Below are 21,282 nucleotides of genomic sequence, written 5' to 3' on the forward strand. Positions count from 1 at the left end.
TGAACACCTTAATAGTACACAGGATAGTAGCTAAGGTGTTACTCTGACTTGCTTCAATATACAGGCACCTTTATGGTACAGCACTTTTTTGTTAATGCTTCTGTCACAAATATTTGATCTAGAATGTTTGCCAGTCCGTTGTCAATAGTAAATCTAGAACAGTTTACAGGATAAAAGGCAGTACCTTTGGCAGTAAATGCCACTGCAGTTTTCAGATTCTTTTTGCTAATCTGATTCTGAGTATCAGATTGTTGGTCGCCTCATATCATATGGTAGTTATTGTATTGTTTTATGGTCTTTGATCACATGGTAGATATTGGTTTGAGGTTTTTCACAGTGCTTTCTGTTATTTCTATAGACTTCATTACTGAATAATTGTAAAATTGAAATATATTTTATGAATAGTTTTGTCTGGGTTCTGGTTGGTTTGAGACCACTGTTAGTTTTCAGGTGAAGACTGAGGTTAAATGAGAGCACCTTTCTTTCAAAACTTGAGCATTTCAGGAATTTTTATTGCTTTGTTTGACTTAATAAACTTCTAGATCAATTGGGTAGATTTATCTCTCTGCACTGAAATCCTGCGAAAAAGCTACTGCTGAGAAGCAGCTATTGTATTGGCTTTCTTTAACTAAAAGTATTTTCATTGTAACTTGTGAAATGCATGCATATTTGGGAACTGAAAATATAAGCACTGAAAATATATTCTCAGTGTTTTAGAACATCCCAACCAAGCCGAGTTTTTTCTTACTTAATCTGTCCTTTAGTATATCTGGCAAATATTTTCCTTCTGTAAGCACCTCATTGTAATATTCTGGAAAATGTTCCTTTTATATATGTGTTATAGAAGTTCAAATAAAAAGGTTTTTTTTTTTGTATTTTGAAGCTGTATGCAAGGCAGAAGTGTGCTATTTTTCCCATAGTACTTTTAAAACTTTTTAAGCAAATATAAAAATGTAGTGATGATATTGAAGTCAAAGTAAGGTGATTCTGATATAATTAATGATATTCTTTATGGTTTAGAGTTAAATTTTGCATGACTATGAATTACATATTTTCATAACTTTTTGCAATAAAGGTTCTCTTTTTATAGTTTTGCAGGTTCAACAGGTATTCAGGGTTTGAGGCAACTTTTTGTTTGCCGTTTTTTATATAATTTCCATCAACTTCATATCCTATTATTGTTAAAGCCAGTCATTACTTCTTGCTCATTTCTTATCTTGCTTTTAAAAATTTCTTTCTATCTAAGGAATACCAGTGTTGGTGTACAAAACAAAGAATCACTTGAAAACCCATATCTGTGGCCACTGAAAAGGAAACTAACTTATCCATGCACTGGAGAAGCAGTGATGGTTTAATCACTTGCTTATCCTGAGGAATCATCAGTTGCTGGAAAAGTGAGATGCTGAGAATTTTGTCATTGTGGGTTACAAAGAGGACTCATGAACCAGAACAACAGCATAGACAGGAGCATGCTGAAGCTACGTATTTTGGCAATTTAAATAGCAAAACCATTGCAAGGTTCTGCAGAAATTTTGCACCAGAGGTAAACAGAAGAAAGAAAATAATGAGCTAAATAAAATAGATTTTATTTATGGAATAATTGAATTGAATGACATAAACAATGAGTTATTTTTTAAAAAAACCTGTCCTCATATGCATACTGGCCTGCCATGAGCATAAACAGAGAACTATTTATTTAGAGATGTACAGATTAGTTCTTATTTTGAGACCAAAAAAATCCCCTCTTACATGTATAAAATATTTTTTGCATTATATACCTAAAAATTTTTCATTAATGTACAGAAATATTCACATACTGAAATACAGGAGGGTGGAAGTATTTTGTTTGTGTGAGTACTTCTACTGAAAAGTCTGTAAATATGAGGAAAATTATTCTAGTTGTCAACCAGATGCTCTTCAAAGGGGTGTAAATAGAATGGTGACTTGGTAACTCATCACCAGCATTACAAATAATAACACTGTGGCTGCAGAACTGCAATATTGTAAACATACTGCAAAATGATACCAGATATTGGAACTGTAGATTTGGTTTCATTATTCTGCCATCAGTTGTGGAGGTACATGTGGTTACTTAGGAAGCGAGAAAACAAAGTAAGGCTTGGAGAATGAAGGTACTTGCCTTCCTGTTTCTGAGGAAGTTGGTATGGTAACTATTTTTCTTAACTAATTCCTTTATATGTTCTAAATACTTATCTCTTTTTAATATAGATCTCCAGCACAATCCAAAGGAACTTCTCCAAAACCTCTTAGACAACGCATTCAGAAATCTGTGGATGAAAAACAAAATAAGGTACTGTGTAGGAATTGCTATGCAACTGTAGATGCTCTGAAATAATAATGCTAAAATGAAAATGAAGTGTTAAAATTCTCAAATACTTGGCTAAAATGTATCCTATAGCTAAAGAAATGTAATTGTGATTCACTTGCAGTAATTGGCCCAACTTGAACAGTGTTGTAATATGAATGGAAATATCTAAAACACCAGAAGAGAAGGGCTTTAAACTTAAAAGTGCTTCCTGATGAAGATCTCTTAATGGAGATATACTGAGTTAATCTATATCTCTTCATTTAACCATCTGTGCATTTCAGGACTACAGAAATAAAACTGAAGCTATGTGAAGACAGAGATAAAACTGAACACAGGCATCTGATTTCAGTTCTGATAGTATAGGCATTCTAAAAGTGTAATAATGACTTTTTCATTGCATTTTTTTTGGGGGGGATGCTTTTTATTTGTAACATTCTGAGGACATTTCCATAACATTGCTTTGTGAACAATAAAATAAAGATGCTAATGTTTGCTAGTTTGCTGATGAAATGGAGCGTAACTTCAATGTTTCTGAAAGTTGCAGTCTTCCAGTGTACTGCATTTTACATAGTCTTTTCTCCTCAAAATCGTCAAACTTGCATGTTGGGACTATGGAAAGAGGGAGAGCTTGTATCTTCCACAGCATTTCAATAGAGAGAGCTAGATAAAAGTAGTGACTTAATATTTTTTACAAACTTTGTCCAGACAACAGGTAAAAATGCAAATGTAATTAGTATGTAAGGAAGAAAACAGGTGTTTTAAGCCATCAGAGTTAGTTCTAGAACAGCATAATGGAAAATATCTTTCTGCTACTGGACATGAGGTGAATTTTAACATATTACATGTTTGAGGAATAGAAAGTCATTAAAAGGAAGTAAAATTAAAAGCACTGTCAATATGTCCAGCATGTTTTACTTCAGTCTGAGGTTTGGGGGTTTTCTGTTAGGTTTTTTTTTGTGTGTTTGTGTTTTTGTTTTTTTTTAATGGGTTGGGGTGGATGATAGGTGTTTTGGATTCATGCACTAATTATGGAGAAATTGAGCTTAAAACTCATGGGCAAATTATGAAATATTGAAGCTGATAAAGGATCTTCATTAATTTAACAATAAATAGCATATTTAAACTGCAGCTTTACTCATCAAATAGCAAAAATGTGATATGCTGTTTGCATAATACATTGAAATAGATAGTTTTCTTATCTAAATGGAGGTTTTGTAGTTAGATTCATGAACAGCTATGTTCAGTATCGAAGTACAAAAATTATTATCTAAAAGTAATTACCTGTCACCTTTGAGACCTTTTCTGGAAACTTAGAAGTTTTTTGACAGAAATGATCAAAAATATGAGCCCTGAGGCTGATTCATATTATGAAGCTTTTTAAAAATACTTTTTTGCTGATCAAAAATACCAGATTAGCTACAATAATTTCTGTGCAAATAGTTCTTTCAGAGGTCTCTGAATAATTGAATGAATTCTACTTCAGAAGCAGGAATTGCATGCAAAGGTTCATCATTACACTCTCCTGTGCTGCTTTTGTTGTGCCTTAGTCTGATAAGGGTTCTGTGACTCCTATGATCCTTGTTAATACAATACAAGAATCTGACTTTATCTGTAGGACTCTTGTCCTAGTCTTGCTTCACCATGACTGATGAAATAGAATGTACCTGTAGCAAAATAGAATAAAACACCTGAAGTTTTTAGACAAAAATTTTAAGATCTTTCAGTGAACTTCTAGAACTGATTTTGATGCTCACCAGGTGCCTAATATTATTGAGGATGACTATATTGAAATATAAATGACCTTTTGTCTTATGAAAACCAAAATTCAAAGAAAACAAGCAACAGGTCTAAAGTCTGGGGTCACACTTCTAAAGTTTCTTTGGCAACTTAGAAGACTATAAAGCTTGTTTATAGTGTTATCTTTTGCAGATTATGTCTGTGATGGTGGACTCTCTTCCCCTACTTTAGCAATGTGGATGGTAAAGTGTGATTAACATGTTAAACTGAATGGCTGCTTGGAGCTGTACAGCTCAGAGCAGTGTTGAGGCTGCTAAACTGCCTCTAGTAATCACAATCAGTCTTCTTTATGGCTTTCTTCCAGTATATCCTATTGTACCAGAGAGACAAAAGTACAGCATGGAACTGAGGCCAAATATTTCAAGATGATTTTCCATTTTAAAAAGTGAAAATAAAAATCATGCAGTTCAGAGTGTAAATGTTCATCAATTATGTATCAGCATAGAGTCCTCTTACCCAAGATAAGATGCCTGAGTGTTTCACATTGTTTGCAATTCTTTTTTTCTGTGTATCAGCCAAACATTGTGATCTAAAGTACACTATATTCCTGTGAAGTCTGGAATTATTCTTCTGGTATTCCTATGTTCATTTTAGTCTTGCTGCTTCTTCCAGTCAACTAAAATTGCTGTTGCCAAACAGCTAATGACTTTTCTAACTAAAACTGAGATAGTTCTCTGCCATTTGTCTTTGATCTCCATCCTCTCACAAAAAATCCTATTTTCTTTCTTGAAATGTTAATTTCTCATTTTGTCTTTTTCTGGTTTTCTTTCTACCTTTCTAACAATTTCTACAGAGTTTGTTTTGCATGCTTCTACTTCCTTTTATTCCTTTTTCTATGAAGACTTTATAGCGCTCTGTCTTTCTCTTGTGTTTCTATGCTTTCTTTGTGGATGAATACATCTACAAACAGAAGTTCAACTATCATCTTTATATGAACAGTTCACAGATCTACATCTGACCTAAGGGTCCCTTCTGTCAAAACTGACATCTTCTGTTATTTCTATACCATCCTGTGAATACCCAGCTGTTTATCTTGAGGTGGTATGTCTATCTTTCCTGGTATATTCAACATTGAGGACAGTATCCTACTTGTTACTCTTTCACTCCATAACAACTCTGGAATATATTCTTCTCTATCCATATGTCCACTCCAACTATAACTTATTAAAGGTTTATTTTGCTTTTTGATGTGCTGCCATGTATTTGTCTTGGACGTGATAGTTGCAGCTTTGGCCTATCTTTCTTCACTGAGATTACTGTACAGAAAGTTGTTATCAAAGTGATTAGACGCTAGATGCCATTCTCCTCTTTGCCATCTCAATCTGTTCCTTTAAGTTGTAGTGGAAAGAAGTATCTTCCATCTACCTATCCCAACCCATTGATTATTTCTGATTTGCTGCTTTGAGATATCTCTCCTTGCTTACATTCAGCCTGCAATACCAGTCTTCATTGTTCATTCATTAATTTTCAGACTAGCTCTTTCAGCTGTTTGTTTTATGCTGTTTCTTACGGCTGAAGAGATTTCCTATAGGTATCTGCAGAACTCATTATCCTCCTTTAAAACCTTTTTCAGTACCTTTAAATCAGCCTCTTCCCCAAAATTTAGCAGTGCTTTGTGTTGAGATGGATGCCCATTGAAATGACTAATTTCAGTTCCTTTCTCTCTGAATCCATACATTTCTTGTCTTAGATTGTAATGTCTCTTGGTAGAAATAAATTTTGTTCTGTCTTTACTGTGCAGCCCATAGCACAATGAATTCCTTGTCCATGACCATACATCTCAAGTGCAGTGGTAATATTTATCACCTTACACTGAGTATCAGTCTTCATTATTATTTCATACAACCATCTTGAAATGTGTACAGGTTGCTTGTAAAATTCATCGTTGTAAATTTTGTTATGCATAATAAACTCATTTTAGCAATCAACTCAGAGATACCATCATATGTTTTTTGAATAAGACAATAGCAACATAATGGTTCTTCTCAACGTCAGTGACTCTTCTGAGAAGTTTCTTATGCAGTATGTGTGATGGTAACATTAGTTCCATAAAATTGTCCTAAGGACCTTTTTGCCATGCTGCCTTTGATAGGTGGTTAGACAGTTACTCTATAGTACAAATTCATGATCTCTCATTAGAACTTGTCCAATAAAAGTCTCCTTTTCTGTGATATTTGAGAGGGGAAGAAAAACACTGTAGCAACGATTAGTTTGGTGGTATGCTGAGTCCCATCAAGATGTATATGTTGAATAAAGAAATTTAGGAAAATCTAGAAAGTGAAAGGAGAAACACTTCTCCAAATTAAAAAAAAAAAAGGAAAAGAATTCATTATACCCTTATGCCCTCTCCTTTCTTAAGAGGAACTGACCACTCAACTTCTACAGAATTATGTGGGGGAGTGCAGAATGATGATAATTAGACCTAGGACAACATCATGCATATGTGTTTAGTATCTAAAAATATGGAGGGTGGATGAAGTAAATGGGTAGCTATGAACTGGAATTGGTGTTTAAAAATAAAATAAATCTGTGGGTATTTCTGTTGTGCCAAAATAAATTCCTGGCAACAGTGAAAGACAAAGAAATATTTTGTCTTTCAATCCTCATTAAATACTGGAAGAGATGCAGAAAGATCACCTAACTATAACGGCATTTGTTAGGAGGCAAAGCTGTCGCTCTTATCCTTTGAGGAGAAAGAAGCCTGGGGAACTAGCGTGTTGCATTTTTTCATTCTCTCCAGCAGAAGCAGGTGAGACTGATAATAAGAAACTCAGTCTTCCTTTGAGAGACAATTCAGAGTTTCAAGTCTGTTATCTATAGTTTAAGTGAAGTGTCTTCTGGTGTATGGTATTTTGTGGAGGGAGTCTTTAATTCAGAAAGCTCTATAGAACATCTATTGAGTTAAGTCACTTGTTGTCAGCTGTTCTTATCACTCATTTCTGCTTTATAAAAAATATGTAGGAAGTTTAGTTAGACAGAGGAGAGGTATTTTATCTAGAAAGGGTTCATCCACCCTTATGTCTGCTTCTTTGAACCATACTTCCATTTATCTAAAATGGGTAGATACCCTATTTATTGTTTGACTACTTATTTTGTTGATTTCAATGGGGTTATGTAAGTTCTGCTTATTGGTGAGAGAGAAGAATGGAAGGACTGTTACAATCACCTGCTTTGTTTAGGTTAAAGAGCGACTTATGACAATAAAAATGTTGCATGATAAGATTTTAATCTTTCTTCTGCACCAGAGAAGATTAGACTTTCAAGGTGTATGTAAAATACTGTTCCTGAACTAATGGTATTGGGTGAAACTGAGGTCTTTAGGAGTTAAGAAGGAAGGAACAAATGCTATTAGGCTGTGAGCATGCAATATATGAGAGTAACAGATCTTTTTGTGTAAACTGAGGGTTGTTTTGGCCTTTTGATACATTGCTTTAGAAATCCTGCTGCATTGTTAACACATTCACCCTGAAGCAGCTGCAAGGAATTTCAGTAGTTTGGCATGTTTTTTTCTTAATGTAACTGGATACAACCTTTCCTATATGAGGCACTATTTCCCTCCAATTGGGAACATAACTGTAGTTTTAGTTTTAAAAAGAATTTGTGGCTTAAGAACTCTAACAAATCTTGGCATGCTTGAAGTTCATTGTAATTTTACTGTGTATAGAAATTCTTCCAAGTAAAAAGCTCCACAAAGCAAAAAATCCCAGTCTGCCTTTCTCATGTGACTTGTTCATGCCTATATAAAATGACTTAATATCTAGCTTCATGCACTGTTGTTATTTTTCAATGCTTAGTTCTCTAAATGCTGTTACTTGAGAGAATTTTTTTGCCTATTTGTGATTCCAGTACAAATAAACTGTGACTTGGAAAACTATCAACAGGAAGTTATCAAGAGTTTTGTGTACGTCCTCTATACTTGTGAGCAGAAAATTTGTAGTAATAGAGAAAACAATCTTCCTCAGGTAGTAGTCTCATCTATTGTAGCAAGAAATATTTATTTCTAAGTAGAATATAATTATGGAGAATACTAAGCTGACTAGTAGTTTCAATGTGTGTAGAGTATGCAAAAAATTAGTACCTGGAGGAGAGAGGGGGAGGGGAGAAATAGGTTATGCTCAGCACAAAATCTGAAGAATGACTTTATTATTAGTGTCAGTTGATAAACCACACTTCTGCAGAAAATACAATTTTTGTTTCTACAAGACCCCTAAACTACTTCCCTACGATCCATAGCTGTGAGTTTCGACTACTTTTGAAACCAAATAATGAGGCAATTTGAGGCTAAATGTTCTCAAAACAGTGGTAGGTTAATTTGGGATAGCAAAAGGCTGATACAATGTAATGCTAAAAAAATGTGATAGTTTCAGTACAATAAAAGCTTGCTATTACCTGAGCTATTCAGGACATTTTTCATGTTTGAATAACATTCTGCCTTGGTTTGGCAATGATACTTAGCATTTATTGTTGTGTTACTCTTCCCTTTGCGCTCCCTTCCCTTTTTCAACTTTCTGTTTCAACTTACCGTTAATACTTTTTTTTTTTTTTCCTAAAAGGACAAGGGTAAGGGTGGAGAAGAGACACTTTCTCTTTTTATCTCTTTTCCTCTTCCAAATAGTGCTCTAATTGTTTGGCTGGAAAATAAAAACATGTGTTTGTTGTTACTGATGTAGGTTTTCAAATTCTATTATGCCATTCCAGTGTATAAAAACCAAATCTCAACATTCTTACTGACTAAATATTGGCAGTACTGTCTGTATGCAGATGCTGGAAGGAGATCTGGAATACATTATCAACTAACTTTTAGAAATAAATAGAGCACGCACCATTAATATTTCATATAAAAGTGAATGTTTTATATTGGCATCTTGAGCAACTGAAAAACTTTTTTAGATGCAGAGGTCAAGGTGGGAGAATGTTCTGCTTTGTCTACTCATTAGGACTACTAATTGACCTACATGTGCTGAAACACTGTCCTAAATTTGATCATACTTTCTTCCAGCTGAACAGCCGTAACAACGAAGCCCTCTTTCTGACATGCAGCAGAATTTCTTTCTTTGTATAGGGATAACAGCAACATCCCACTTGCTTGTGAGGAGGAGAGGGGATAGTAAATCTTAGTACTTTGAACACCATTCGTGTGCAAGTATTTGATTAGCAAATTTTCCTTCCAACACCATTTGTTCTCCTAGAGCTGTGGGTCATTGGAATGGTGCCCTCAAAGCAATGGATTTCAGGGAATTTATTGTAGAAGAACTCTAATTTCTAAAAGCTATTTGAAGCTGTTCGCAGGCTTCATTATCTGGGCATCAATCAAGTTTTAAGTTGCTCTTTTTTCTTCACAAACATTCCAATGGAGCTCTACTTTTTAGTTCAGCACTAGACTTGTGCTCTTTTGTTCTGCCTTTGAGCTATTAAAATTTACTTTTTGCTACTTCACTCAGTGTAATACAGTTGTTTTTACTAGTAAATACACCTTCCTGGACTAGTTGGGAAGTTTGACTTCTTCAACAAATTTAGTCTTGCACTCTTGATTTCTATATACCCTCTACATTAGAACTAGCATCAGCTGAAAAAGTGATATTTAGTAGACCTTTGTATACTGTTTGCTAAACAGTGTGATGTTCTGAGGCATGTTTCAAGCTTCAGTGACGTTGAAAAAGACAGAAGGGTTTGTGCTGCAAGCTCTTTGGTATTTGAGCTTGCCTTCTGTCCTTTGACTCCACATATTCTAATCCCTGAAAACTGAATTAGTGAAGTGTTGGATGGGAGTGGTAAAAAGAAACCCTGATGTTCAAAAAAATAACTGGATTTATTGTTGGTTATAGAATGATAACTCTCAGGCTTTCTTGCTCCAGTTTGATGTTCTTCGTGCTGTGTTTATTATATCTTCATTAACACAGCACAAATTGTAGCTTGCTTGCCGCTTGCAATATGAATATGTGCTAGAACTCTGTGCAAGTTATTGTTGCATAATTTTGGTGTGTGTCATTTGCTAGGCAATAATTAAGAACTGGGGGAATTTTGAAGATTTTAGATGAACTGTTCAAGAAACATAGTAAATACAGGAAAATATTGTTCATTAATATTACAGTAACCTTAAGCATAAAGGAAGTTTTATATTCTAAACATTATAGTTGTACAATAGGATGTTGATTAATTTTAAACTATATTAGAGTTGCATTTTCAATTATTTAAAATTCTTAAGCTTATTCTGGCTACAGCTTCTCTACCCTTCCAAACCCTTTCTGAAAAGAGTATAAAGTTAATGACATACACTTAATGACTCAGGGAGCTAAGGCATAAACTTGAAGCACACAAAACCATGTAAATGTCTATGTATATAGTCTTACCTTATGGTAAATGTTTGAAGTACAGAGTAGATTAACACTTAAAAAAGATTAGAATTGTTGAGCATCAGGCTGGCTATAGTTCTCCCTTTTAAATCTGCCTTTCTTTCACAGGCTTTTCTCTGGCACAGAGAAATTGCAGTTTGGGGGTTATGGACAACTGGGAAAATTGGGTCTTTTTAACTCTTGAAGGGATTACTGAGTTTAAAGTAAAATTATATATTTAGAGACATGTTAAGTCAGAAAGACAAACTACATTCCTGTAAATAAGTGGGATATTTGTTTCCAAAAAGATTGTAGGTGTGTTCACCTAGCCAACTGCAGTATCATGAAGAGTAGTTCAGTTGCATCTCAATGATAAAAAGCTAGAGGCTGTTAGCTTATATGAATGAAAACAGTATCTGATGAAAGTGGCATAAATTGTGACTGAATTTTGTGGATGAAAGCCAGTGTGAAAGGAGGTTTCTAAGAACATATTCTTTCTTTCTGTCTAAAACTGAGATTTTGAGTTGGAAAAAAAATATAAGGGTCAAACCTGAACTGTAAGATTTAAACATGCTTGTGTTAAGGGGAAAAGTAGACTTGAATAATGCAAACTTTTTAATCAGAAAAGTGGCTATAAACCTCTTATTTGACAAATCATTCCTGTTACCTATATATATCTCAACATTTACTTTGTGACAATGTTTCTTGCTTTTCCTTTTTCCTGATATTTGCACTGTAGCACCTGTTCAGCTCAAATTTGTTTGAATTCACCTGTGCTCTTGTAATAGAATTATTAGCTAAAAATCCTAATATATTGTCATTATCTGCTCTGTGCTATACCTTTCAACATCGTTTGTAGAATCTAGTAGACTTTCAAATGGAAGTGAGGGCAGAATTTGTCTTGCAGATTCTAGAGCATTTGTGATAAATTGTCCAGAAATTACAAAGATTGACCCTGAAATTCTAAGCTGATGTAAAGCTGTAACTTAAGTGTAAACTGAGGAAGTTTTACCTGTAAGTATTGATTCCATTAAATATGGATCTATTAATTTTATTGAAAACTTTGTTTTATTTTTTGTAGTTGAACCAATTACTTTGATTTACTGGTCCTATGAGACTAGGTTCCCTGCCTCCAAGACTAGGAGGTGGAGATTAGCGTGCAGAACCAGATACAATAGTGTTCTTCAGTATTGTAGGTTTCTGGCAACTTACGCTATATGGGTGTGTTTTGGCAAATGTGGAGTTAAACATTGTCATTCAGTGAGGAAATGGCTTTATTCTGTGAGTAAATAGGAAATCTGAAATTTGCCAAAGAAAGATCTGAAATAATTTTTTATATTGCAGTTTTAAGCATAAGTATATTGAAGCTTAGTGTTTATTTTACTGAACCCTCAGAGATGGTGACCTGTAGAAGTGTGATAATTGACTCTAGTAGCAATGACAGCTACTCAAAATGGTAGTGTCTGCAGTCATTCAAAAGAGGGGACTAACTTAGACAGAAAATCTTAGGTTGAAGCTTTAAAAGTTAATGTGTAATTTTCTGAAAGAGATTAAAAAAGATTTAAAAATTATTTTAGGACTTCAATAGAATAATTTATTAGTATTCTTGAAAGCCTTTACACTCTGTAAATGAATGCTTCATAAATATTTTTTACGTGAGCATACTCATTTTTCTGGTATTTTAAATGATGTAAAAGCTTTTAAGACAGAAGAATGGGGAAACTCATTATTTTGCCAGTCTTGCAGGTGGTATCTTTTACTTCTGGTAAACAATTAAAGCTAATACCAGGTTGCTATTTGCAGATGAAGCAATCTTCAATCAAATCTCAGTTTGCATGTACATATAAAAACGACTTGAGTGGAATAAAGGGTCAGCACTTCCTCAACTGCATACATCCTGCACCAACGCAACATTTAAAAGCTAGATATCTCACAGGTAAGCTGTAGTAGGATTGAATAAGTACATGTGATAGCTGGTATTTCAAGTGTTATCAAACAAGGCTTTAGTAAAACTCCAGTATAAATATGTTTTCAAGAAAAAAGACATCTCATTGCTCTGTGTATGCTATGATCAGTTAAATGGCCTTGCATTAAAATAGTAATGCTAAGGCTTTGAAAATATAAATATCTCTGAAAATATGTATTGATGCTATTTTAAAGTAAAAAATGAATACATTTTACATACATTATGTAATGTTTCTTCTTATTTTACAAAAGTAAGCTAAGAAAAATTTGTATTTTTGCCCTTCAAAAAAGGGAAAAATGTTTTACTCCACTACAAACCATATCATATATATAATTTCTAGACCCTTTAAGCATATTTTCCAATATCTTAAAGCTATAAGTCCAATTCCCTGAGTTAGTTGCTATTATGTATTTCTAAGCAATGTCATTTTAAATTGGCAGTACACTTAGGAACACATAGCAAATGTAACTGCAATGACCAGCATAGTTTTGTTTTACTGATAAAGCACTAGTTTTGATTTTTAAAAAATCATATGACAGTCCTATGATAGAAAAAGGATGAATAATCCCAGGTAACTTTTTATTTCTTCACATATGTTTTTTGATATTCTTACATGACAGAAGGTATGAATTCATGTCTTGATGTACCAGTGCTTGGAACTATTTCTGAAAATGTTCACCAGACTAGAAGTTATACAGAAATGGGAAAGCTGAGCTGTCAGCCAAGAAACAAGAACTCCAAGAATGAACAGATGGATCTGAATAATGACAAAATAATCTGTGATAAGGAAAGTGAACCATCTTTGCAAAGAAATGCTAAAAGACCTAAGGCTTCAAACAACCTGCAGAAGGAATTGGACAGCAAAATAGGTGGAAAAAAAAGCCATAGCAAAACTGCAAGCAAGAATAAGTTGATTGCTGGTCAGGCAAAATTAACTGACTTTTTTCGACTGTAAGTTTTTCTTTTGACATACGTGGTCAGTTGACCGGTTCAGAAGTTGTAAAACTTTGAGAAAAGGGTGAAAGTCATTAATTGCTTCCTTTCATACTCAAATAAATACTCAAAGTAGCTTGTGCGTAATATTAGACAAATACTTAGAAGTCTGGATTATGCAGAAGTCTTTTATTTTTTTAATAACAATAGATCATTAATAATTACAACTATGTTCTTTTTTTGGTAATGAATTATCTTTCCCTCTACAATGTGATGGGAAAGTATTTTTGGATGCGTATATATAGACACACTAAATAACAGTATCTTCAAATTACATTAAATACATAATAAAATGTTTAATCTTCAAAGAAGGTGGTGTAGATCACTAGATTTCAGACTTGCCAACAAGGTCGATAGACTCTTCCCAGCATACACCTGAGCACTACGGGGAAAAAGAAATCTGAAAGTTTAAATCATCAAAGGACTGGAATTCTTTATGGTCTCTGGAAATATTAATTTAACAAATGCCTTCTCCCCTGCACACCAAATCACAATAGATGTAAATTGGAAATGCAAGATTTTTCAGTCTTAGGAAATCCCAAACGTGACATAGGGTTTCTAAATGAACATTTCTCAAATTGCTATAAAGACATTGTATTATACTTTACCAGAATGAAATAATTTTTGTGTAAAAATGCAAATACACTTACTGTCAAAATCCCTTCTTCCTATGGGGAATTTAGCTGAATTTTCTTCATCTGCAGTCTCTCTCTCCTGTATTGATTCAATATTTTGAATTTCAGTGTCCGCTGGAAAAGCCATGGGTCCCTTCAGTGCAAGATAAGGTAGTTGCTTTCTACCCAAGTCGATAGGCATAATATGGTTTAAGAAATTGTGTCTGGAACCTGTGTCCTGTTTTAAGGGAAAAAGAGTAGCTGTTTATCAGTTGTGTTCACTTTTTATACTTTATACTTAGCAATGACTGCATGTATTTTGTCTTTCAAGGTGATATTTTAAAATGACCTGCATTACCTCTTTGGGAATTGGTTTTATGGTGAAGAACATGATAAAATAATAAGTCTTGTTCGGTGAAGTTAAAAACCTGTTGCTGCATATAAGGAGATGCTGAATCAAACATAAATCCAGGCTTCCCCCTCCCCCCCGCCCCGAAGTTTTGGCTACATATAGTTCTGTAAAAATCAGGTTTCTCTTATTTGACTGTTCAAGTTACACATTTAAACTCTTGGAATTACATACTTACAGTTGAAAATTTATTCTTGACTATAGCATGCTAAACTGGTACATTCCCCAGGTTATTGCTTTAAATTATTGTACGTGTTTTCTAAAGGGTTATAAAGAGAATTTACATTTTAAAATTAAGCCAAAATGTAAAACTGAAAACTTACCAAAAACTTCATGGTTCTGTCATCCTCTTTGTCTAAAGCACTGCTGTCTTCAGTCTTATAATGCTTCAGCAAAGGTATAGCTCCTCTGTTCGCAGTTCTATCTCCATTTTGAAGAGTTTTTCCTAGTTTTAATGTGGCTAGCAAGATATCTTCATCTTCCACTTTTTGCAGAGACTTTGAAACTGAGAGTAGAAAACCTTGAGAAAAAAGAGAGAGAGAGAGAATTAACGTGTATGATGAAATACACATTCTTAGTTAGTTAACGCTTGCATAGAAGTTAAGCAGTTCTCAAATTTTAAGAAAGCTTTTCCAGTTGTAAATTAATACGTTCTCCATCTCTGCCCACTTTATATATTTTACCGATTGAATGGAAACTGCTTCAATGACTGATGAGTTCACTCTTTTAAAATGACTCATATTAAGGAGTAACCTTTTCTATAATCCTTCTAATCCCATCTGTTGTTTAGAACTACTTAAACATTTCTTTAGCATGGAGAACTTGTTTCTTTGAATGTTTTTAGAACAGCACAGATTAATTCTTTTTGATGGATCAGTATAACAAAGATCACAGGAAAAGTGATGCCCATTTGTGTTTATAAAGCCTTACCTCCAATTAAGAAGATTTAAGAAAAGGAACTAATCTACATAAGTAAGCAGGACTGTTGTAAAGGTGTGATCTATCATAGTTTTTGATCAAAATTGATTCACTAAAGAGTTGAAAAGCTTGAAATTTAACAATAGCTTAGACTGCTACTGTGCTAGAGCTGAATTAATTTATATTTTGAAGTCCATTATGTCAGGTTACATTATTTAGAGCTTATGTTTAGAAATCTTTATTAATACCTAGGTAATTATATTTGTCTACATTGTCTTTCTGAAAATGGACCTTTCCCAGATACAAATTATAATATAGTTGGATATGCTCGCTAAGAATGTAGAAAGAAAAGTAGACTTCAGTTTTTCATTTAAGAGTCTTTGAAGTCTACCTATTACCCTGTGGAAGGAAATATAGAGTTTCTGCATAACATAATTTTATTTTTTTAACCTTATTTGAAGGTGGTGCCATTTGCTTTCCAGATTTAACTACTCTCTTAATGTCAGTGATACAAACCACCTATTCAGTGGCTGTGTACCTCTTAGGTAGTTCCCATCTCTTAAATTCAGATTTGTTTTAACCTTTAGGTTAGTGCTAGGAACGAAACATCCTGCCAGTCAAGTCGAACCACTATGAAATTGACCAAGAAACTGACTAAGCAGAAAGAGTACTGGTTCCCACTTCTTCACTCTTCATTTCACTTTTTCTCTGTATTGTCATATACTAGGAACAAAATGTAAGTTTTCATTAGGAAAAGTGATTTCTAACAGTGGTAGCGTTTTTTTTGTTGTTTTGTACTGATTTTCTGATGGTCTTCACTAGTACCTACCACTGATATGGTGTGAAGGACAAAGATTGGTATTTAATAGCCTAGACAAGTGTACAACACAACAATGGTAGCCACAGATAGCAAGTATCCCTTTTGTCTTTATACTTGTTACAAGTAGTCCAGGAAGAACTATATGTGGTGTAGCATGATCTTAGGGAAGTACAGACACAGTAATAATGATTCCTGATGAAAACAGGCAATGATACAACACTAATCCATAGACTGAGGATGTCATGTAGAAGAATTGACCAGCATTGTTGGATCTGTAGTATTTTCAATCACTGTTCACTGTTAAACTTCCTGGAAAAGCAGACTGCCTTGCCAAAGTAACTTCTTGGTAAGAAGTTTCCTGGGAAAATATATCCTGCTGGACTAAGCAGATTTTGACTGAGACATTTTGGGTATACCCACTTTTCCCCCGATGAAGAAAGTGCATTTAATCCTTTCCAGGCAGAGCGTTTCTGGCAAACAGAATTATCGCTTCTCATTCTTTTAATTTCCTTGCTGGAGAGCCTGTACTTGCCTCTGGGCAATTGAAGTGGTTTCTTTTCTTTGACTTTAATTGCCTGGCTACAGAGGAGACAAATTTGAAAGTCAATTGTATATGGTTTTATACTTCTAATCCAAAACATCCCTTTCCTAATTTGTATTCTTCCCTCACATTCAGTATTTGTACAGTTTTGTTTAATTAATAAAGCAAAAGCCATGTATGCTCTGTAATGGTACTTTTCACTTAGCTCAGCCTAGGCAGAAGAGAAGGAGTGCTTTGGAGCTGCCATTGGCAGCAAATCTTCCTCTTTGTATGTTGGTATATGAATTAAGAGTTGGGGAGCAAGCTGTCCCAGTAACTGTGTAGGTGGCAAGAGCTTCTGTTTATCTGAGGCTATAGTACCCACAGGTATGTAACATATATCAGCCATGGCTTGCTTTCAAACACTTCTCTTTCATTTAAGATAAAGCACAGTTAAAATAAGAACAACTGACCTGGATGAATTGGAAAGTCCATCTACAGTGTCTATTTAGTTGTCTACTGTGTCTTTAAACTGGTGTCCATGGAAGAATATAAGATCAGGACAAACTTGTGGTAATCACCCAGTATCCTCTAGTGCTTCTTGAACTGGCTGTTAATTTTTAAGGATTGCTGAAAATCTGAGGTTGTTCTAGTGATAATTGGTAGAACCTCCTAATTAGACTGTGAAGAAATTGATAGTGTATGTCTAGAAGTTCAGTGACTTCTCTGCCTCTTCAGAGCAGTGGCTAACATTTGTACACCTGCAGATTAGCGATGCACTGTGAACATCTCTTCATTATGCCTTTGGGAATCCTAACACTCCAATGTCTGCATTTTTTCCTTTTCATCTTGAAACTTTCAATTTTAGTGAAGATGTAAAATGTTTTAATATGCCAGCTTCTATGTTTTATCATAGTTTATCAAATTGGCTTTCTATTTTCATGGTAAATATTAAACTAGTACTGCTTACAGAGCAATAACAATTATTTTGAGAAACTCTTCTTGCTTCTACACTGCACCTTGTTACTATGAAATATGAACTCTTAACATCTGAAATCTGGTGTGGTATATGTGAGTAAATAAAACATGGGTGATAACGTGCCTGGAATCCGACTCATACTCATTTTGAATTCTTCTAGGAATAGGTTATGAAACAATTGTAATAGTTTTATTTGGTCTTGCAACTACTGTAATTGCCATGTGCAAGTGTTTGAGCCTAATTCCTAGTATTGTCTGAAAAATAAATAAAACAGGTGTATCTTGTATAAAGCCAAACATTTTTTTCTCTGTACTATTATGAGAATTGAAAAACTTTGCTGTGCAAGAGAGAGCATTTAAGCAACCTTAACAAAACATTTTACTGAATCTTAAAATAGAACTGAAATACCTGGTCAATGTTAATTTGCCCAGTAGTATACTACTTCTGACTTTAAAAGGTGGTGGGTTTCTGTTTTCTTCTGGGTTTTTTTTGTTGTGGTTTTTTTTTTTTTGGGGGGGGGGGTTGTTGTTGGTTTTTTTTTTTTTTTTTTTTTTTTTTATTTGGATCTTGTAAATTTTATATAAACAGCTGTATTTCACTCCTTTTTGAGTGCAGTCAGAAGATATTAGTCATTTGATCCGAGAGCCACACATACCGAGACTTTGGAAGACTGACTTAAAACAAAAACCCAAACTCTTCAAAATATGCTTGTCCATTTGTGTGATCCTCTAGTAGCAGAGGAGGAAATGTAGACTCTTTCTTATCCCTACAGAATGTAAAGGCATGGAGTTATGTGCATGAGACCTATATTTCCAGGGCACTTAAAACATTTCAGTGTTTTTGAATAACAACAAATAACAACAACTTTCTCACTTTGATAAATAACTTAATGTATTTGATTTTTTTGTACTGGGAAAAAGAAATGTGTGGCACTTATTAAGAGATCCATTTTGGCAATAGAGTTAAAAGTATGCATTATGCATTGTGTCAGAGACTTTGGTGCATCTGTTTTAATTTCTCAGGCATAATTTTTTTTCCCCGATCTTTTTTCTTGTGATCTTGGATAGAGTAATGTCCTGGTTTTGGCTGAGAAGGGCTTAATTCTCCTCACCATGGGGGGTTGGCTACCTTTCCAGCTTCCCGCGCTCTGCCGCGTGGCGGGGGGGGGGGGCTGGGAGGGGCGGGGCCATGGTGGGGGCGGCTGACCCCGACTGGCCAATGGCAGGTTCATTCCATACCATGTGACACCATGACCAGTATATTGAGGGGGGGGCAGTTGCGGCTCGGGAGCGGCGCAGCGTCGGGTCGGCAGGCGGCTGCGGCGTGTGTGGTTTGTTCCCGCGGTTCGTTCCCCCTCCTCCCTCCCCCGGGGCTTTGCACCTCTCGTTGTTCTCCTTTACATTGCATTTCTGTTGTTGTTTCTTTTCATTTTAATTATTCACCTGTTCTTATCCCAACCCACGAGCGTTACCCTTCTGATTCTCTTCCCCATCTACCGGTGGGGGAGTGAGCGAGCGACTGTGTGGGGCTGAGTTGCCGGCTAAACCACGACAAGTAAAAAGAATAGACTGGTGGTATTAATTGTTGATTTGTGCATTTTGTTTGGCACTGATACAAATGGAGGTAAAAAAAATACCAGAAAGGATTTATTTGCTTGGGGAGCTGCGGTTCCTTCTTAAGCCTTGACGAGGAATCCTAGATTTTCTATGCTGGTTCTGGGCTAGCCAGTTGTTTTGCTTCAAAACTAGAATGTAAATGGAATCTAGCAAGCACATTTGACAGGAATCTGGCTACAGCCAGTCAGTAGGAAGTAATGAGGTTATGAACTGTACCTGAAATCCCAACCCCTCCTTGGGTATTAGCCGTGTCACTTATATTTACCCATATATTTGCTCATTGCTCATTTTGGACCCAGGGCCTGGAACTTTTGCTTCAAGGTGGACACTCTTTCTTTCAGTAACCTTATCACCTCATTATATAGGCTGTCTGTCTTAAATTCCTAAGTGTTTTTGTTCCAAACAACTCCCACTCCCAACCCAACAAGCAGGTGTCAATGTGCTATTAATGGAAAGAATTTATGATCAGCAGTTCACAGGACATAACAGAAGTAATTATCATGCTTCACTTTTGACTGTGGGAAACTAAGACTCTTGCCTAGCACCGATTCATTTTTCTTCCCTGATGAATTGGTAGTCGCTCAGAATCAACAAGTTGATGTAGCATGAAGCAGGCACTATGCTGCTTATAATGGGACAGCTCTGGGCCTGTGCAGGAGCACAAGTTTGGAGAACATCATCTGTTTATGTGGCAGTAGAATGTACAAGGAAAGGGTGGGGATGAATCCCTGCAAACTAGGTGACTTTTACTGAATTTCTGCGCGAGATCCTGAATAGCCATTTCAGTCCTCTGTTGAATTATAGTCTATGTATTAATAGAATGAAATGTTGCATTTGTTTGTGTTACAAATAAATTTCACAGTTGGGAAAACTTTAAAATATTTTCTACTGTTTGTTGTTTTGGAAGGAATTTCAGAATTTCATTTGGAGGAACTACATAGAAATGTACGTATTTCTTAAGGAATTGCACAGCTGAAGAACTAGAGTGTTGCATGTCTAGCAAAAGATAACGATAGGTGTATTGGTCATTGCATCCTTTCTTACTTAAGATTCTTCCTACTCAATAAAATGATCTGTTCTTGTGGGAATAATTTGCCAATACAGTATGCTTAAATTTAATTGAACTGTTGTTTTCCCTGATTAAAAGCAAACAACCCCCCCTGAAACCAGCCCTCCCTCCCAACAACTAAGTTTCTTATTCCAAAAGACCTTTTGCAAAACAGTCCATATGTAACTGTTTTAAGAGATTCCCAATTAATCAGTAAAGTGGAAAGAGAATGGAAGATTCCTCAAGCAATATGAGTTTCTCAATGAAGAAAAAAGCAGTGCTGCAGATGAACATGCTGTACTAAAGCTAGTATAGCTTTAGTATATGAAAAGCTAGACTAAAAGGCAAAAATTGAATAGCAGAATTATTAATATTGACCTATTGATTACAGCAGATTCAAATACATTTTTATCTGCTCTTAGATTGAAGATAAATCTGTAAGCAGAGAAGCTCATTGGTATTATAACCCTTGAGTATAGCTTTGGACTTCAGAGTATAGATGAAATCCTTATGTCATTTTTTCAAGATTTATTAACCTCAATCTGCCTTTAGAATGCTTTGCGATGTCTGCCAGAATGCCCGGCTTTTTTGTATGTCTCTTTAGACTATTTGGTTTCTCTTCAGTCAACTGTACCTCATCAAACAAACTGTACTTTATATATCCATCTTTGCAGTTACATTTGTATTCTGTAAGAAGTGTTTGAATTAGTCTGTTTTTGTGTAAGAATCTACATTTCTGAGAAGTCCCTAGTGCATGAAGTTATTGTGGATGAGCCACAGTCGATTTTTCTGAAACCAGCCAGCAGCAGGAACTTCCTTATAAGCATAATAAAGAGGCCGAGAAATATGGGGCCCCTTTTCTTTGCAGGCAGATGAGAGGATTTCAGCCAAGAAAAAAATACAGGAAAAAGCAGGAGGTACAACTGCAAGTTTGAATTTTG

General features: G+C 35.0%; 2 protein-coding genes across 7 annotated transcripts in view; one reads left to right on the plus strand and one right to left on the minus strand.

Annotated features, from left to right (window-relative positions):
- Window positions 1-21,282, plus strand: part of PARPBP (PARP1 binding protein) — a 110,881-nt gene that overhangs the window by 39,576 nt on the left and 50,023 nt on the right. For 2 of the 6 annotated variants that reach the window (XM_075074883.1, XM_075074899.1), the window contains 3 exons: window positions 2,230-2,311; window positions 12,262-12,394; window positions 13,045-18,671. In XM_075074883.1, coding sequence (XP_074930984.1) covers window positions 2,230-2,311; window positions 12,262-12,394; window positions 13,045-13,379 — 550 coding nt within the window. In that variant the 3' untranslated portion in view covers window positions 13,380-18,671. Of the gene's footprint in view, window positions 1-2,229; window positions 2,319-12,261; window positions 12,395-13,044; window positions 18,672-21,282 lie in introns of those variants that run through there. The other 4 variants (XR_012657439.1, XM_075074891.1, XM_075074906.1 and 1 more) reach the window with 4 other exon arrangements.
- PMCH (pro-melanin concentrating hormone) lies at window positions 13,750-15,012 on the minus strand. The gene is made up of 3 exons (XM_075081858.1): window positions 14,764-15,012; window positions 14,068-14,269; window positions 13,750-13,799 (listed from the first exon to the last, which is right to left on the minus strand). The coding sequence occupies exons 1-3, from the start codon at window positions 15,010-15,012 to the stop codon at window positions 13,750-13,752; spliced, it is 501 nt and encodes a 166-aa protein (XP_074937959.1).

This window comes from Phalacrocorax aristotelis, chromosome 1 (assembly GCF_949628215.1).
Source record: "Phalacrocorax aristotelis chromosome 1, bGulAri2.1, whole genome shotgun sequence".
Lineage (NCBI taxonomy): Eukaryota > Metazoa > Chordata > Aves > Suliformes > Phalacrocoracidae > Phalacrocorax > Phalacrocorax aristotelis.

What these genes read in the sequence shown, in the direction of transcription:
- PMCH (XM_075081858.1), bottom strand. Translation starts at nt 15,012, where the DNA reads ATGTGTATTTCATCATACACGTTAATTCTCTCTCTCTCTCTTTTTTCT. An exon ending in ACAGAACCATGAAGTTTTTG is followed by an intron (nt 14,270 to 14,763) that starts GTAAGTTTTCAG and finishes CCCTTAAAACAG; the next exon opens with GACACAGGTTCCAGACACAA. An exon ending in AGGAAGAAGGGATTTTGACA is followed by an intron (nt 13,800 to 14,067) that starts GTAAGTGTATTT and finishes TTTTCCCCGTAG; the next exon opens with TGCTCAGGTGTATGCTGGGA.